Below are 19,567 nucleotides of genomic sequence, written 5' to 3'. Positions count from 1 at the left end.
GTATCAATTTAAAACAAAAACATGGCTCAATTTCGTAAAAGAAAAAAATATATGTATAAAAAATAATAAAAATATAAACAATACTTAGTTCGAATTAGTTCTGGGTCAATATATATTTTGCTAAATATATAAAGCAATAATCGACTTTAATGAGGACCTATTACGATTGATTTACTATTAATAACCGTAGTTATATTATATAATAATAATGGGTTATTATAGTGGACATGGGGAAACCATCTTTGGTCATAAAATACTTCCAACGATAATAAATCCGTAATGAACGTGATATAGCTAATATTAAGTACATTTCTTCTAAATAAGTGTTTGATCAAATTACAACGATAATCATTCGAAATAAAAATCGTTTGGAATAACACAGATCTGCAAGGTTTTGTTGTCGAGAATCATTTCCGAAGTAATTTTTTGCGTAGAATCGTACAAGAAACTACTTTTTAAATTATGTACAATATTTATTTGCTCTATTCTATCTATTACATCATTCAGTACTAACTATCCTTGCAATTCAAAATACCGAAAATGGTATGATAGCGAACTCTATTTACTATAACATGGTAATAATTATCATCGACGAAAAATAAGGTCCAATCACATCTCCGACGTGAAATCCACACCACACGGTCTGTCTTTCACTTTTTGTAGTTGTAATGAAATCTTTTGAAGCACATGTGGGTTTGTTACTGTCCCATAACGCATAGCGCAAAGTTAGTAAGCCAAAAATGAGCTTCACGCTGAAGATAATTTTTTGATAAAATTCATTATTTTCTTCAAACTTTAGCAGAGCTCAATCCAAGAAATTTCAAATGATCAAAAGGCTTCTGTCCTTGAGTTAATTTGATCTTGTCATTCTGGTTTGAGAGATTTCCAATTCCTATTCTACTTTCTACATCAACGGCTGTTCATAGTAACATATCAACGTCAACAAACACCCCATTTTCGTGATGAAATGAATGAAATGTGGTAATAGAGCTTGAAGGAAAAAAGAGAATGACTAGGAAGAAGTGTTTTGATGGCTGTAAAAGCCGATTTGTACTCCATGTTTTCAATAAGAGAAAATTTAAATGTTTTATATTCTATTTCTGGGCAATGATTTATGATTGATACTAGTACTAAAGAAATTAATATTGGTTTCTCAACGTCTTTATTAATGTTGTTGTTTAGAGTACCAAGTACGAGGTCTTGCTGTCAAGTAAGGATCTACCAAATAGTAATTTTGTGTAAAATCCTATTTACTTTAATTGTGAACGATATGATTTGCATAATGTATGTAGAGCTCTTTGAGTTACAAATACAGCTATATTTTTTAATGTTAAAATAATTTTAAAAAACATACTTTTTATATCTTTCTGAGATGAGATATTAACATTTTATAGTGTATATGTAAAGCCTATTGTACCATTGTAACTCAAAATTGAATGGAGATGCATAAAATTTACCGCATTAACCCAAAATGTATATTCCTTTAACGACCACATTTTATTATCTATTATCATTAACCTATAAGTTGTTAATAGGTAAAATTCTCAAATTTCACGTTAAGGATTATTATACATGGAGGAAAACATTCCCTACAGAACTTAAAAGCTCTAAATTAGCATAAAAAGCATCTCCCATATCAACTTTTATCTCATTGCTAATTCGAGATACATACATATAATATTTGAAAATCATGAATTTGACGTTTTCGACATTAAAATTGGTGCGATCAATACCTATCGCAATTTTTCCAGGGTACCCAGAGGCAATTTTTGCTAAATTTCAAACGTTGCCCATTCGTGAGCTATGATAAAAATGTTAACCTTTGCTGAAGTTTGGACGTTGACAACTCATGAAAAGCATTAAAATTCGGAAAATTCGCTACTTACGCCAGAAATGAAATACATATCGTCAATAACGCAACAACTCTAGATGCGCAATTAGTGATAAACAAAAATGAATTTCATGTAATTAAAACGACAATAGATGGCCAAATGTTTACCTTTTCATTAGGGAAAACACAAGCACTTCAAGAACCTCTCTTTGTGATTGAAGGATTCTACAATTTCAAATTAATGAATCGGTTGCATACAAAACGACAAAATAAATACATTAAAATGTTTCAATTATAGAGTTGAGTTAATTCAAAGTAAATTCATTCACTACTTCCGTTCATTTCTGTAAACCAATCCTTATTAAAATTGTATCTTGAAAGACGGTGGACTTTCACCATAGAAAAGGCGGGCTGTGATTAATTTTGTTTTCTCTTCTATGAGGTCTATGGTATTTTAAAAATTTATTTAAAATAGCTTCTAATATTACCTTAATTGATATTAACTGTACCTTTCAATTCGTATTTACATAAATTATAACTCTACTTCATTCACAAGTTGTCTTCGATACCAGCACCACAGTTTCTCCGACCCGATAATTTTAATGAACATTTTATTAATGATTCAAACCAACAATTCTTAATTTATAGGTAGTACGCAGAGATTCATGAAATTGCACGCAAGCCAACCCTCAATTATTTTAGGTTTTTATGTTCCTTTCAATAAGAGAATGTAATCCCTAAATAATTCAATATAAAATTTTTAGATTATCGTTGTATTGTGGTTAGTATTATTAGCACCTTACGTGAACTGTTATCTTCAGCTATTTAGTATTGCTATTACGTCAACATGGATAAGTGGCTAAAAGATGATCAAAAAAACAACCGTGCGCAAAAAATCGGTGGAATTTACTTCGACGTTAGAATGTCCAGTAAGCAAGAAAAGAAATTATATCTGCTAGAGTTTTTCCTCCCTTCTTCCCAACTTCTGTTATTCTTTCCTTCCACTTTTTCCTAGGTCTTCCCCTCTTTCTTTTATCCTTATTCTTTGGTTTAAATGCCTCTTTCACTATTGTATTATGCTCCATTCTAATTATGTGGGCGTACCAGTTCTCTCTATTTTGCTGATTATCTCCTCTTGATCCACTCTATCCTACTTCATCTTCCCCGCCATTTCCCGTAAAAATTTCATTTCCATTGCCGTGATCTTTCCTTCCAGTTTATCTTGGAGTGTCCATGACTCACTGGCATATGTTAATATTGGGAGAATATAAATCGTCAATATTAAAACGCGTGTTGTTTTTTTAGAGACTATTTTAAAAAACATTATTTTCAATTTCTTTGAATATGTTCGTAATGAATCTCCAAACTTGTCCATCGAAGAAAATGACTGTTTAATTGAATTGTCTTTATGGAGACTTACAAATAAAGTTTACCCAATTAGAGTTGACTGAGTTCTGGTTAAAGATTAAGAGACTTCACATCACTTAGCAAAAAAAGCGTTGACATTCTTAATCCCATTTACGATTACCTACCTCGGTGAAACTGCATTCTCCGAGTTGGTGACAATAAAGAATAAACTTGGAAATAAAATTAACCTGGACCCAAATTTACGTCTAAAATTATCTACGCTTGAACGCGACATTTCCTCACTTCTTCGAAAGTATGAAGTATTATAGATATGTTACAATTTTTACTTACATATTTGTGATTAATTACAATTTACTTGTGTCAATTCACTAAGTCTATAATAGCAAGTCTCGCATTTTTACGTGACACTGATAGATTGACGAAAACGTTCTAGATGGTTAACGTTGATAAATACTGCTGTAATCAACAAAGTTAAGTTGCTTAATTTGGGATGCTTTGTTTTTAAATTGTCATCAAAAGAAAATACTCTTTCTACAAATCCATTATTTATTGGTAATGTAAAAGCGGTTAAAGTAAATTTAGCTGTATTTGTACATAAATATACATTCCACCGACATTTTGCTGCTCTAAAAGCTTTACTGAGAGTAATTTATCTAATTTATGGTAACAAAACTGTTCCATCCATTAATGATTAATGAAAAAATTCTATTTAGTTTATTTAAAGATGAATAACAAAAAGTTACTAAATGTATCTTTAAAAATTTAACAAAAGCCAATTTTCAGAAAAAAAATAATCATAAAAAGAATAACCAGGGTTTTCTTGAAAATTTAAAACTTTCTGAATGTTTGGACTGAAAATCCGTGAAGTTATTCGTCTGTTCAACGTAAACTTCGTACTAACAAAGTTTGATTAAACTATCCAACAATATTCAAATCGAGAAAGTTTGGGGTCGACGCATTTACCATCGACATCAACTTTTAAATTTTCATAAAAATGGGAAGTTACTTAAACGGATTAAGACCGTAAAAGATTCTTTAAAAGGATTTATTTATATAAAAAAAATGTAGTGGTAAAGCCGAAAAAGGAGAAAAAAACATTCCTGTCATAATCACTTCGCCAGTTGTTTGTTTTAAGTTACTAAAACAAAGAGAGTTCTGGGGGACTCCACGACAACTTAGCAACAGCAGCAGTTCTCCCAACCGGCAAATGGCAGACGACAAATCCGGTCGTGTCTCACTGTTACCAACCGACCTTTTTACGGTACAGCTCTCGCCTCTCATTAGTCCAAGTTCTCAATAGCAGCACGAAGCGCAACCCACCGAATCGATTCATCTCGCCACTTATTCTTTTTCCACACGCGACAAAACAGAAAAAAAGAATCGACGATGTTTGACGATGTCGTCGTCCAGAATAGAAACGTGACAAATTGATTTTTTTCCGAAACCCCCTCGACAACAACGGGTTAGCAACATGCTTGGTGACATTTACTTTATAATAAACACATGATGGGTTGTTATTCTTATAAAACGAATCGATTATTAACACAATAATAGGATAGGAAGGATATAATTTATTACATATACTATTATATATTTTTTTCCTTTGAGTGCAAATCCCATTAAGTTAAAATCGATTTTATTGTATTACCACCAAACGACAAAGCTGCTTATAGTTTTGTGACACCTGTGGAAAATTTACTTGTATGTTAAGAAAAAAACCTCCTTTTCAAAGTTAAAATTATTTTTGTTAAAGCTTGTTTGAATATACAGTCTGAAAAGGTCAAGGGCTGACAGAAAATTGGACCGAAATTGTAAGGATTTAAAAAGAGGGGAGTCACCAAGAAAAAAATTAAAAAAAAAAATAAGGTCAAGATGTTCCACGTGTCACTAATTTATTTTTTTTCTGTAGCTTTTTCTGTTGCTCTTTAACTTCTTTTAAATTCATTTTAGCAAGAGAATAATTTGAGATTTTTAACTTACCTCTTCAGGATCGATGTAAGCACTTGGACCCAATATCACAGGATAAGGTACCGGCAAACCACGACTCTAAAAAAAATAAGAAGAAAAAATCATAATTTTATTTATGAATAATAAAATTTCATCATAATAAAATTTTTACTTCATTTCTTTCAGTATTGGTTTAAAAACATAATACCTACGTTTTAAAATCGAAAAGAAATCATGAATATAACTAAATAAAGGGTACGACAAAAACATTTACATAATTCAAGGCTAAATAAAATCCATACAAAACATTTTTATTAAAAACATTCTCCACATTCATTCCAATTTGGCTTTAAGAGATTTGATGAAGAACAACTGGCAATATTGACCCAAGATCACCAATCCAACCTTAACGATGTTAAAGAAGCTTTCTGTTTAATTAAGCTCAAATGTGCAAAAGTTGTTGGTTTAACTGACGAGGATTCTTCCTTATTCAGTATCTGACATTTTAATTATCACAGCAGCTGAGCAGAAGATGTTAATGAAGTTTCTCTACAGTTCTTCTCAATCTCCTTCATTGAGATTATTCAATATTGGTTTGTTACTGTAACTTATAGGATGGTTTCAAAAAATTGTCTGTTACTTATTAAAAAAAATCTACAATGATAATCTTGACCTACATTATATAACCCGTGGACATTGCTACATGGAGAATTAAGTAATTCAGAGAAGCCCGTTCTAAACAAGACAGATTTTATATCATGATTAGAACAAATTTTGTCAGAAGCTATCAAACCTTCAATTCTGCGAAATGGTCAAAAAAATTTAGAAAATATACCTTGCAATATTACCGCAATCGATTTCACTAAAATATTTAATCTTACCGACAACCATTCAGCTATTAGCAAAAACTTGTGTTTTCTAGAAACGCGAGTTGAAAGAAAATCCATCATGTTAAAATTCTGAGATTAGATGGAACAGAAATCCGATGGGCCTGTTATTGCATCAACCCAAGTTACACTCTTGGGTTGGGTTGGTTGATCTTAAAACTCAAGATTTTCAGAACAACACTCATCAAAGGAAACTTCCATACTTTACTATATCTTTTTCATATAGTATAGTAGCAGAGCTTAAGGTGATACTGTAATTGAAATTTTGTGTGCTGAAGATGCACTTGCTTCATGCAACACATAGTAATCCAAAGTACAGAAAAAATGAAAAATCATTCCTTCGCCTTTTTAACGAGCATTCTTTTGGATTTAAAGGAAGATACTAGAAAAGGACGAAAAAGGATGCTAACAAGTATATGTAAGTGCTGCTACCAGTGCATTGGCAAGAAGTCCCCATCAAGAAAATCTGAACTTTTATTTTGAATACTATTGTAAAGTTTCTATAAATGTTATTTCTTAATATTATAAGTATGAAATAAAAAAGATTGAACATAGCACATCCTAGGAAATGTTCTAGAAATCCTTGAAAATCATCTATAAATCTCTAGAAACACCTAGAAAATGTTTGGAAACTCTTGGAACTGTAGCTATTTTTTGAGAAATTCCTGGTCTCCTTATTATATGTGTATCCTTAGATCATTAGGGATGTCTGGAAGTCCTTGAAATTTTCTGGAAACCTTTAAAACCAACTAGAAATGCTCAGATAAATAGAGTAGAGATCTTTACGATTTTTTAGAAGTGCTTGGGTGTCATTGGAGTTTGGTAAGAATATGTAGATATCTTTAGAAAAGAAAATTGTTTAAAAACTGCCTCTAAAGAATTAATAACTCCGTAAAAAGCTCTGTATATCTTTGGAAACTTCAGATATCACTAGGAATCGGTAAAAATTTTTAAATATCTAAGAAAACACTAACATAATTTTCTTAAACTCTTTGAAAGTCTTTCATTAATCTTTAAAAATCCCTGGAAGTTCCAATGACTCGTTAAGAATGTCAGAATATTTTTGGAAAGTGTAAAAAATTCAATTTCAAAATCATTTCCAACTTGTTTCTGAAGAAGGTTGCAGCATGACATCCGAAACGTAAACGCTTTTTCAAAAGACGCACGACTTAATCGAAAGTTTCTAGTTTTACGTCTAGTGTGAGTTCTAGTAATAGCGCTAGTGTTAGTTCTAGTTTTAGTTTAATGTAAAAAAGATTTTGAAACTCTTAAAAACATTAACAAACCATTTCTAAAGGATTATGGAAATCTTCGAATGTTGTCGAAAATCTTTTAAATTTTTGGAAATGTTAAGAAATTCTCGTAAAACTCTTTCAAACTTAAAAATTATTTCCAGAAGTAACTAGAAATGCTTGAATATCTTTGGAAATAACATATACTATGGAATAGATATACTCGGATATCATTAGGAATGTCATTAGGTATGAAATCCTTGAAAATGTCTAAATATATCTGAATGATTCGAAATAAATAAGGATTGTGATATTCAACATCTACCAACTAGGTAAGTGAGTTCTAAGTGAAATTCCTATTTTGCCAAAAAAAACGTGGAATGAAGAAAAACGCAATTGCGATATATGAAAAAGTTTGATTATTTACGAAGAACGGTTTGTCCAATTTAACCAATTCCAAGTTGTACATAATTTGCCGATTATCCCACCTCTTCAGTAATAAGTAGATAAGTGAATATAAGTGAATAAGTGAAGATAGTGAGACAGAAAACTGTTTAAGGGGATTTGAAACAGAATTAATAAATTCGTAGTGAAAGGATTAGGAAATTTATTCAGAAATTATACTAAAAAGACGGTTTATATTGCAACATAATACTAAAAAAGTTTCGATTCATAAAAATGTTAGGAGTTGTATAAAAAGAGTGTTAATTTAAATAAAAGATACGATACTGTTTATAAAGTCGAATTAAAAACGCTTTGATTGGCCAAACTGATAAATATGGTAAGTAACTACCTTAAGTAATATTTATACGCTAATTATGTAAAAAAATTAAAATGAGAAATAAGAAAGAAGTAAAATGTAAAGTTGAATCTTAAGCAACTAAAACAAAAATTTTAGATCATCTACGAAATGGAGAAAAAGTAATTGATGTTGGAAAGCACAACTTCATATATCAGCAGCTCAGAGGTAAGGTGTGTTAAGTCACATTTTTTGCGAAATGAGTTATTCCACCATATGTATTTGTTTAAACATTAACCCATTAACTGCCAACTTTTTTTTTTAAATTGTATTTTGCAAAGTGAAGTACGTTAAAATTTAAAATCCCCAAATGGGGATCGTGGCAGCTAATGGGTTAAGTCCACCTTCAAATCTCTCTCCTTAACAATTTCGAGTTTGTGACTTAACATACCTTACCTTTGAGGTGCTGATATCAGAAAATCAATATATCAATAAAAACCATGGAGAAGGCATGATTTGGATAGTCGAATAAACTCAAAAACGGATTCCAATTGATGACAACGTTATTAAATAACAAAACCATCGTCTTGTTTATTTTAAAAGAAACAAACTTTCACAACAGGTCATGGTTGATTTGAGAGATTTAACTCAAGACTCACTTGGCACATTTTGCGATATAGATGAAGAATATCCTATAGTTGTTAGCAACTAATAATATACTCCTGATCGGGTTTTCATTGCTGATTCAGTTACTTTGGAGATATGTGTCCAAAATTCATAAGTCCAGATGCTATAAATTAGCAAAAGATTGCATAATGATTCTTTTCTATAGCAATGCAAATATTTAAATGCAAAGGTGATCATCTACAAAATATGCAGACCATTTTACAGAAAGATATTGCAGAACTAGTGGCTAATACAAAACTAAGTGAGGATGATTTAAGTAACGTAGAAGAATTTGAATCAGTTACATTTACAGCAAAAATCATCCGTGTTGGATTCGATTGGGAAGAAAATTAGAATACCGAAACAGTAACTTCATACTTTATTGCTAGAAATTGTAAAGAAATTCTTTGTTTTCTTTATGTATAGTGCTATAAAGTTTAGGAATAAGTATTAAACTGTTTATTTTCAAAGTAACGTAGGTCCATTTACCCATAAAGAGATGTTTTAGTAATTGTTTATTTTTAAAAATGAATTACGTCACTTTCAACATATACATATGTATTATATTATAAAACCAACTTTCGATTTGTTTATTTGCATTTCGATAAACACTTTGTTACGTTTCTATTTGAGTTTTATTGTAAATACATAAAATACGTTATAATCTCGTGGTATCAATAATTTAATATTTCGGCAAAAATATACTAATTTTTGTAAACAATCTTTTTTAAATCTCACTCAGATATAAGTCAAAATACAAAGGTTTAGTGTTTACCCAAATTTGGTCACATGGGTTACCATAATGATTCACAGTGGCCATATTTGGTACACATGCTCGTTAAGTGCTAATTGCGGATCTAAATATTATTCCTGAAATATAATACGTAGAAAGTGTCCTAAAATATCATCCTAAAACATCTTCTCGATATCTACTAAAATCAGTTTTTATTGTAAGTATGGAAACGTAAGGAAACGATGGAATAAGTATGGTTTAGTGTATTCATACGATCTTCGTATACATTCTGAGGTAAACAAAATACCCTTCGACATTGAATTACCTGCCCCGTGATGGACGTGTCGGTATAAAGTACGGGTTGAGTTACGTGCCTGTCACGAACGTGGACAGATACACGCCGCGTTTTCCACGTTCAGAAGGAAACATCGAGAATGAGAGAGAAACTGTGTACAATAAAATGTGTGTGTACCCGTTGCAAGAAACGGCGAGGGATATGTTTTGCGGTATTTGACATTTTAAAAAATGTTTTTTGTTGAGATTAAATTGGATAGAAAAGAATAGAGATAAAAAGAAAATTTGAAAGCGAGAAAGAATTTCATTTTGCGGGAGTTTTTCTGGACTTTTCTTTGCGGACTATCTATAAATGGATATAGCACCGTTTACGATCTACGGGGATTTAAGATAATCTAATGGAATACTCTCAAAGATTGATTTTCCAAAATAATTTTTTGAACAAAATTTTAAACAAACATTCGTACAAAAATAAAACTAAATAAACTTATTATTAGTTGTACAAATATCCGCGTTAAAAACACAATACCCGAAATAATATTTAACAATAAACGGTTTGGTAAATAGTCGTCCTTAAAAATAGGATATGATAATTATATACGGTTGCTATTTCGACTGATTGTGTAACGGTGCAAACCCGCACAATTTGAAGCGGGTTACAAAAAACAAGTCAATTTTTTGTCGACTTACGAACTCTCAATAATATCATTGAAATTCATGTCCTTGTTAAGTTACCGTCGATTATAATTAATTAATGGCGTGACTTTACATAGGAAAAAAATAGACTATTAAAATTATTTTTAAGTTGCGGTTGCGATAAAAATAGATGTTTTTCGCTTAAAATTAGCATTGATTACGATATTACAAGTTTGAATGAAAATAATACAACAAATGGCGTATGAATTGACTCATAAATTCTTATTAAAAAAAATATTTTTAAATAGAACAAAAACAATAATGACGTTAATAAACTTCTACTGAAAATAACTAACGTAGCTTTACCTAATAATTACAATATTATACATTGTGTGTTAATACTCGTTGTGCAATTATTTATAACTAAAGATGCAATATTTGAAAAAACAACAATATTTTAATAGAAATCAAAGTAGTAAAGTTTAATAGTTTATATAAAAATACTAATTTTCTGGCTTTTTCCACTCCTCATTTGTTGCACACTTAGAGTGAACGAGCCCAAATGTTGCTCTCTATTGAAGCTGAAGAACAAATAATACATCAAATTTTTTTTTAATGTTGGAACAATATCAGAAAGATTCTTTTGTAAACTCTAGATATAATTTCCTTGCAGAAAATGTTTTCATTTTCGCCAATAGCTTAACTATTAGTGGTACCAGTATTAGCGTACCCTAAGTGTGTTCATAGCTTCATGGTAAGACGTAAGTGCCTGTTTGCAAAATTTCTGCTAAACTTGTATTTGAGACAGTGATAATTCCAATTTTTTGTCAAATGAACTTCCTAATTTCTTCCACACTTCTACAGCATCATATAGAGAAGTATCTCAAGTCCCCGGGGTATTGGCTTTAAGATATTTAAGTAATCTTCTATATTGGGATCAATATTAGATACTTTTTGGTATATATTTAGGATCAATTTTCTTCATTCACATACTTTTGACAGTTTTTCCCATTGCCTTACATGCACTTACAGACAATCCACCATACTGTTCAATCATCAAATGGTTTTAGTTTCGGCAAACCTAATATTATTTTTGCAATTCGCTAAACATTTAGGATTCAACCAAATTGATAAGTAATCTTCCCATTCATGATTTTTTGAGAGGCTTCATAAAAGATTCCTTAATCACTAACAGAAACTCTCTACAGTTGATAGTAACATCCCTAATTTTACTGAATCGCAGCTTTTTGTTTCAAAAAAGATTTAGGTTGTTACGCTTTCCAAGAAAATTTTCTCTCTATTCTTACAACTCCACTGATGTTGAACGTGTCCTTCCTAATCGGTATTTTTAGCCACTTTTTAAAGAAAATCATCGTCAAAATAAGTGTTAAGGAGCAACAAGTAGAAAATTATATAGAAATACATGGATAGCGTTATGGTCAATGTAATGCAAAAATTCGACTTACACTTTGACAATCAAGATCTGGCAGAAAATGTATGGATAAACACAATTTTTATAAATATATTTTTACAAAGAATTAGATCTGTAGATTTACAGATCCTGCCTGACCCAACCTAACAAGATCCAACCCTACCTAACCCAACCCAACCTAACCCGACCCCATACCTTCAATCAACCATAATACACCACATAGAAAGAGAATAAGGAAACAATCTGAAATACCTCAAATACAATTAAAATAAAGCCGTTTATAAGAAAAAATAGTTGAGAAAATAAACATACAATCTAAACAGATTTGGAGATACAATTTTCCTGGATGGAAAGCGAAACAGACAAATATCAGCCTAAATCAAGGTTACAAGATGTAATAATTGCTAAATAATGGCCCAATAATATCTGAGTCAAACTAAATCAAGCCTGACTTTTATACCCATTCACGTAGTCAATCGTATCACAGATATTCATTTTTAATTTAATTTTATAATCATTTTTTTCATATACTATATTTGAAATTATAAAATCTACCTTATAATTATTACTTACTTGCACTAATTCCAAGATATGTTGACACTTTTCCCTGACATTATCGAACGGACAGCTAACGGACAGGCGTAGTATAATGGGCAGATGCAAAGAGACCAGTTCGACGTACTCCTGAGGTATTTTCGCGGTCAATTCGGCTGAACAAGCGCACCCGTTGCAGAAGTTGCTTCTCAAGCGAATTCTATCGTCCAAACGATAATGTTTCGGACTACCAACACCATCCAACCATCCCTCGACCGTTTTAAAGATCATGTCGAGCGCGTCTTCGCGTATTTGACTGTCTTTCGAGCAGATCGGCATGCAGAATCGATGTGTGAGGTCCAGGTCTTGAAGTATGTGTTCAAAACTGACTACAGCCGAGGACGCGTTCATTCGACGATGATGATGATGGTCGGATAGATGATCGTTGTTATTGTTAGTCGCTGCTTTTGCAAATTCAGCTTGGACGAACATTTTTCTTAGCAACTTCAATAAGGCAACGTGAAATTTTGAAAAAATATATTGTTATTTTTCTTGTTAATTTGTTGAATCTGAATCTGAAAGGAGTGTTGTGAAAAGTTCTTCTTTTCTAATTTGCTTTATATTCTTTTGTTTTCTTTTTGTTTGTTCTTTCTTTGGGTTGGATTTAGGAACTCTTCGGTTTTTCTCTTTGTCGATTTTGCGGGGTGGAAAAACCTTTTCTGAAACAGAGTGAAATAGAAAATTTTCCAAGAGGTATATTTTTAGTACGAGGTTAACCGTTTTATTGTCCGTGCGGCTTTCGCACTTATTGATTTAGCGATTGGGTACGATAACTTAATAGAGACAGTTTATGTTAATTGACGGAAATAGACTCGGTATATAAAAAATACACAGCTGTGTGCTGGTGACTATTTTCTTTCATTACTCATCTAGAATTATTGTTAAACAATAAGAAATTTATTTTAAAATGGGATGTTATTATGGAAATGCGAATCTCATTTCATCTAAAAGTACTAAATCCAGCACGCTTAAACGGCTATAAACCGACGTCGTTAAGCATACACAGAGATAAGAGCTAAGTGCTAAGTAGATTTAGGGAGTAGGTCGTGCCATCCCATAAAGGACGAATTACCATATTTTGTGGGTGATATGTAACGATTTCAAAATTAATTGCGTTTACGTGATCCTTTAAACCAAAAATATGGAAAAATTTCGATTTTAATTTATACTTGTTATACTCATTACTTCTAATTACGTTTTATATTGTATCTTGATGACTCATCATGTATAGAGAAAGTTATTTGAAATACATAAATTCCTAATAATTCATATAGTTAATAACGGTTCGGATCTTAATAGGATTTCCCGCAACCTCTAAAACCGCAACCAATCATAAAGACCGATTTTTCATTTCATCAATTCGAAAGTTAATCTAAACTAAGTGTTTCTGTTGTCTTAGAACTTTCTAGTAGCGAAAAGTCTCGTCTATTCGACCATTTCGGGTGACGATTTCCACTTTAGAAATTTTAAAATACTTCGCAATTGACATTGTTAAAATTACTTGTTAAATTTAAAACATATTTTTAGGTTCAATTTTATTTAAAATTTGTTGTAAATGAAATTATTAACATTTTAAAAAGAAAAAAATTTAAATTTGATTCTTCTTTCAATTTCGGTTAAAATATGGTAAAGCAGAAGTGCTTTTTGCGGAAAATTTAGGAATTAATTCTGTATTCAGGATTATTCTTGAAGACGCTTTAAGTGAAGTAATAAACTGGAAAGTCCAGATGTTGGTTCTCAAGCTGTACCACCATCAACAACAGTATCAGAAGTAAATGACGCTATAGAAACTCTACCAACAAGAGAATGATGTGGTTGAATGGATTGCTTCGAGATCTTGAAGTTGTACATAGGTATAAATGAATCACCGCTAGGAAAATTTAATAGCGACAGTACGAATTGTTACTATGGTGTAAGAGTAATTGTTTATTGTTAATTGTATGACCATAAGAAATAAAATAGACAAAGCACACGACATAAATATACAGTGCTGTGAAATAATAGGTGCGAGTCTATTTATGTAATTTTATAATAAAAATTTTGGAATTAATCTTTTCTTTCTATGACAACTTTAGTTTTAAGAAACCGTTGGTTTTAAAACTATTAATATTATTAACTATTGACTATTATGACATTTGAAAAGCATCAAAAGGTTAAAAATAATCTAATATCACCACTATGACCAGTCAACTAAAATGGCAAAACAAATTATGAGAGAGGCAAAAGTAAAATAGATTTGTTCGTATCAGGTAAGGTTATTGGCTTCGAAGTATTGGCATTCGATAGGTAAAGAATTTGATCCATGGTTTACCAGAAAAGAAATAACATGGCGAAAAAAGTTTTTCTGGATCTTTACTGAATCTTTTTGTAGCACATGTAGAAACGAAACTAAAATTTATCTGGAAAAAAATTAAAAAAAAAAAGCTGTAAACTTACAAAATGGTATATAACTCCACCTAAAGATTACCAACCCTAAAGAAATTTATTTAGATCTTAAGAACGTGAATGTTATTACTCCAAATAACTTCTTATTTTAGGAAAATTAGCAAACATTTGTAACACTACAACGTCGATATCGGTCTGCTACTCGCAAAGTTGTATCTTTTGGTGAGAATCAGCTGCGCCATCTGTTGACGTCACGCAGTTTCATATTAGATGGTATGAATTTCTGCTTTTATCGATGAAAATTTACTTCGACACAACTGCAGTTGGTGGAACAGCTTAAATTTAATATCATTGTATGTTCATGAGTGCTTGAAACTTGCAGATATCATCCTTATAAATATCATTTCTTTGTTAGGTATATTTATAATTTGTTTTTCGAATTCTACCACCATTCTCTGGGAGAGCGTTAATAATTGTTTGTAATTTGCATTAAAAACATTATCTCCAACAACAAATTAAGTTAAAACGACAACCAAAAGCTATTAAAACTTCAAATACAAAGCTTGTATGGTGGTTTTAAGATAAATATCCGAGTTAGTAAATGTTTTAGGATTCTCTTTTCTGTATTCTTAAGGATTTTGATGAAAAGGTTTTTATTACAATTCCAAAAAGTTTTGTAGAAAAATGCGTAACTGCTATTTGTTAATTAACCCCATTTTCAATTAATATGAAACTGAAATTGAAGAATTATTTACAAATCTGTAATACAATAATTTTATAAAGAAATTTAAATTGAGTGTAAACTAACCTTGAATTTATTTAATACCTTAAAAAGTTTTATTTTTGAATTTCAAAGATTCGAGAACTCTTCAAAACATTTCTTCTTTAGTGTTATTTTCTAAAAATGTAAATTCAATTTAAAAATTTGAAAAACAACTTTGTTTACCTCGTCTCTTACTTAACCTCAAACAAGTTTTAATAAGATCTAATTTAATAACCAAATCTTTAATAACAAGTTTCATTTCTGAATTCGTAACTATGTTGTACAAATTTGTTTAACGTTAAACAAATAATGAAATTAAAATTACAAATTTTAAAATTAAAAAAGTAATTTGTTAGAAACGTCAAATTTGACGTAACCTAACTTCAAACATTCTGTTATAACCTCAAAAAGATATTTAATAATAAAATGTTTCATTTCTGAATTCCAAATTATGTTGAATAAATTTGTTCAATATTAAACAAATATCAAATTAAAATTACGAATTTTAAAATTAAAAATTAATTAATAAAAAAAATTGTTCTTAGAAACGTCAAATTTGACGTAACCGAACCACAAACATTCTGTTATATTCTCAAAAAGATATTTAATAACCAAATCTTTAATAAAATGTTTCATTTCTGAATTCTAAACTATGTTGAATAAATTTGTTTGATGTTAAACAAAATCAAATTAAAATTACGAATTTTAAAATTAAAAAAAAAATTGTTAGAAACGTCAAATTTGACGTAACCTAACCTCAAATATTCTGTTATAATCTCAAAAAGATTAATTAATGGAACATAAATTTAATAACAATTATCAAGAAGTAATTAGATTTTCCAAAAATGGTAAATACTTATTAAAGGTAACGTTTAGGTTTTACACAGCTATTTCGAAAGTTTTACTTTTACTTTGATTAATTCTAGAAAATTGTTGATTAGAAAAAACTAAGTATTGATTTTTAACCAAAAATAGTTAACAAGGAAGCTCATTTATTGTGAGTACTAACATTAAATTTTTTTCTAAGAATAATAACGTTTTAAAATGTTATTAATAAAGAGTAAAATTGTACTAAATTATGATTATTTTAGAGAACATAAGGAAAAATTAAACTTTATGAAGATTGTAATGTATTAAAAAGTGGTTAACGTATTTTTTTCTGAAAATACACTTAGAAATACATGGAATTTATAATTTATTACTGAGTCATAATTAAATGGAGAATCCAAGACCTACCTCAACACAAACGCCGGTAAAGAGGAGACGTCGCCGATGATAATAAATAGTTTATCATATGCAAATTGGAATTATAGTTGAATTATTGTGTTGTTGATTGAAAAGCGCGCGAGCTTAAGAACAAACTCCTTTTTTTATTAATCAGGAAACAGAAACGGAACAGAAAACTCTCTGCGACGAGCTCTCGGTACGGATTTTTCCGACGAACTGCTGTTCAACCGTCGTCGGACCGTAGCAACAGTGGCCAAGAACCGGCTTGCACAGTCAGTGGCATGCGCGGCCCGACGAACAAAGACCAAAAGATTTTCCTAACCTCAAACTAGTCGATCGACATCGAAAACTCCCCGAAAAAAGGGGCCCCCTTTCGATTCCAAATCAACCCCTCATTTAGGGGGGAAACTCTACTTACCTACTCTTATTCGGACGCGAATCTTTTTCGTTTACTGTTAAAAACTAACGGGATTCGGACACGCGCGCCCCGTATACAAGACGAAACAAGTTCGTTCGTGTTCCGTTCCGTTCTCCGCCCCACTGAACCTCAGCTGGGACCAGACTGCTCGGTACCGCTCGATAGATACGCCGTTTGACAATGAACGGGCACCGAACCGAACGTCTCCTTCTCTCAGCTGACTGACGCCCAGTAACAGTAACACCAGTAACACCGTTGTTATTATTATTCATTGTGTGCCAAAAATTCTTACGCAATATTTCTCTTAAAGACAGTTTTATATCAAGTGTTAAATTTAAAAAATAACCATGACAAATTCTTGTAAAAAAGAAATAATATACTCTTAGTTCTTGAAATAATTATATTTAGAAATTTTAACAAAAATAATCTAGCTTTAGAGATCTAAGAGAACACCAGATGTTAAACGTCAAAATCAGCTGATCTATCTCAACATGTTTTTGGTGAAATCATCAGTGTATATTATTTCATTATTAGAATCTATCCTTCAATACAAGTTCAACCATATGTAACACAGGATTTGATGTCGTCAAAAAGGTCATAGAATGCTATTATGCTTTAATTTGAATTCTAGTATTTTACATTCCTCCGTGATTTTGCGGAAATTAAATGGATAATTCATTTCCTAAACTCTGCAAAATTTCCAGATTTAGTTTTATAAACTCGACTTTTCAAGTATTCCTAATAACGTAATCTTTAAGATTTCTGGTGTATGAGGATTCATTCAATACTACCTGGAGAACCAATTCATTGCCCAGAAAATACTTCATTTAGACAACCCCAAACATTTATGCCAAAATGAGCTGAAACTTCGTTATGTTGAAACCATATCTGATTCAAATTGGGTTCAAACATGTTCTACGTCATTTAGTCTATAACTTGTTCTAATCAGCCAGGATAGCAGCGCAATACTTTTTATTTATCCGATACATATTTCATTGATTTTTTGGGAGATTTGGGAAACAAGCAAATTATTTCAGTACAGGATATGTGACTATTTGTTGTTTCTGCGTACAGATTTAGTAATTTATTTTTGGTTGGAGATTTAGGACATTTTTGAGGAAGTAATAAAAATTTGGTGAGATTGGCCTTTATTTAAAAAAATTAAAATTTATACACTGCGAAGTATCATATTGTTGCTTCATGCTTTTTTAACATGAGTTATATAATGTTGCTTTGTAATAAGTGTTAAGAAGAAATAAAATGATTTAAATAAACGCAATAATCATTTAATTGAACACGAGTTTGATATATTCCGAACATTCATGGTTAAGTTTCAAGATCATTATTACCGGATACAAAACAACATAGAATTATGGCAATTATAAAACATAGATAATGGCGATGCATAACAACCGACGTCCTAATAACAACGTTATATAGCCCTCTATTACACTCGGGCATAGCAAATAATTAAGTCAGCCAATTGATTACAGTGGTCGAATAACTGATGTGATACAAATTAGAAGATAAAATAAAGAACATGTTTTATTATTGAAAATATTAAAGAATATAAATAATGAAACTGAGAATACATCCTTATAAATCTGAATAAATCACTATAAAAGTTAAACTTCGTAATTAATGTTCTGGGATTAATCATAAAACCTATATTTAGCATCTATAGCCCAAAATGTTATAAAGTACGATAAACTGATTACAGAATTAGGAGTAAACCAACAAGAAATGACAACGCTAATGCAAGACCAGATTCATTTATTCCACGAAATTCTTAACCAAGAAATTTAACCTGACAAGTCTGATGCAAGCAAGTGTCTCAGGAATACTACGAAATGATAAGACACCTTCCCATATCAAGATGTACCCACTTAAGATTATCATGGACCACTCTACCGGGTTAGAATGAATACCGGAATCAACTATCAAACCCAACAAAAAGTTCGTCAATTACAGAGTAGCCTATTGGTTCAGGTTCTGCACTATAATATTGTATAGGAAACGCAATGACTTAATAATGAATATAATAGACTTAAATAGGAATTAAACAACTCGAGAATACTTAACGAAGATGGTTGTGTTAATGATTTTGGTGTCTTTTGAAAATTGTTCTTTTTATTTGACAAGGATGAATAACTTTAAAGAGTTAAAAGGGATGTTTTTCAGAAAAGTCAAAGAATTTAGAATTAAGGAAACTCTGATTGGTATGAATCAAAATGATATTAACCCACTAAAAACAACTCTATGATACTTAATAAAGACGAAAGAATAATAAAAATTGATTTTGAAGATATTTGAAACTGTTCCAAAAATATAAGGAAATAGAAAACATTGAATGGTATGTGTCAAAATGGTTCAAATCGATTGTAAATATTCTCAAATTAATTAACAAAGGTAAAA

The 19,567-nt window shown here is 30.7% G+C and overlaps 1 protein-coding gene across 2 annotated transcripts in view; it reads right to left on the bottom strand.

Annotated features, from left to right (window-relative positions):
- Nucleotides 1-17,427, bottom strand: part of LOC111425780 (Sestrin) — a 151,705-nt gene extending 134,278 nt beyond the window's left edge. Inside the window, exons 1-3 of one of the 2 annotated variants that reach the window (XM_023060022.2) lie at nt 17,153-17,427; nt 12,339-13,018; nt 5,180-5,245 (exon numbers count right to left, since the gene is read on the bottom strand). In XM_023060022.2, the coding sequence (XP_022915790.1) occupies nt 5,180-5,245; nt 12,339-12,791 (519 nt within the window). In that variant the 5' untranslated portion in view covers nt 12,792-13,018; nt 17,153-17,427. Of the gene's footprint in view, nt 1-5,179; nt 5,246-12,338; nt 13,019-16,743; nt 16,950-17,152 lie in introns of those variants that run through there. The other variant, XM_023060021.2, reaches the window with a different exon arrangement.
- Nucleotides 17,428-19,567: the final 2,140 nt, after the last annotated feature.

The sequence above is a fragment of the Onthophagus taurus genome, chromosome 1, assembly GCF_036711975.1.
Source record: "Onthophagus taurus isolate NC chromosome 1, IU_Otau_3.0, whole genome shotgun sequence".
Lineage (NCBI taxonomy): Eukaryota > Metazoa > Arthropoda > Insecta > Coleoptera > Scarabaeidae > Onthophagus > Onthophagus taurus.
Note: the sequence above shows the minus strand (reverse complement) of the source record. Positions and strands in the feature narration are given on the sequence as shown.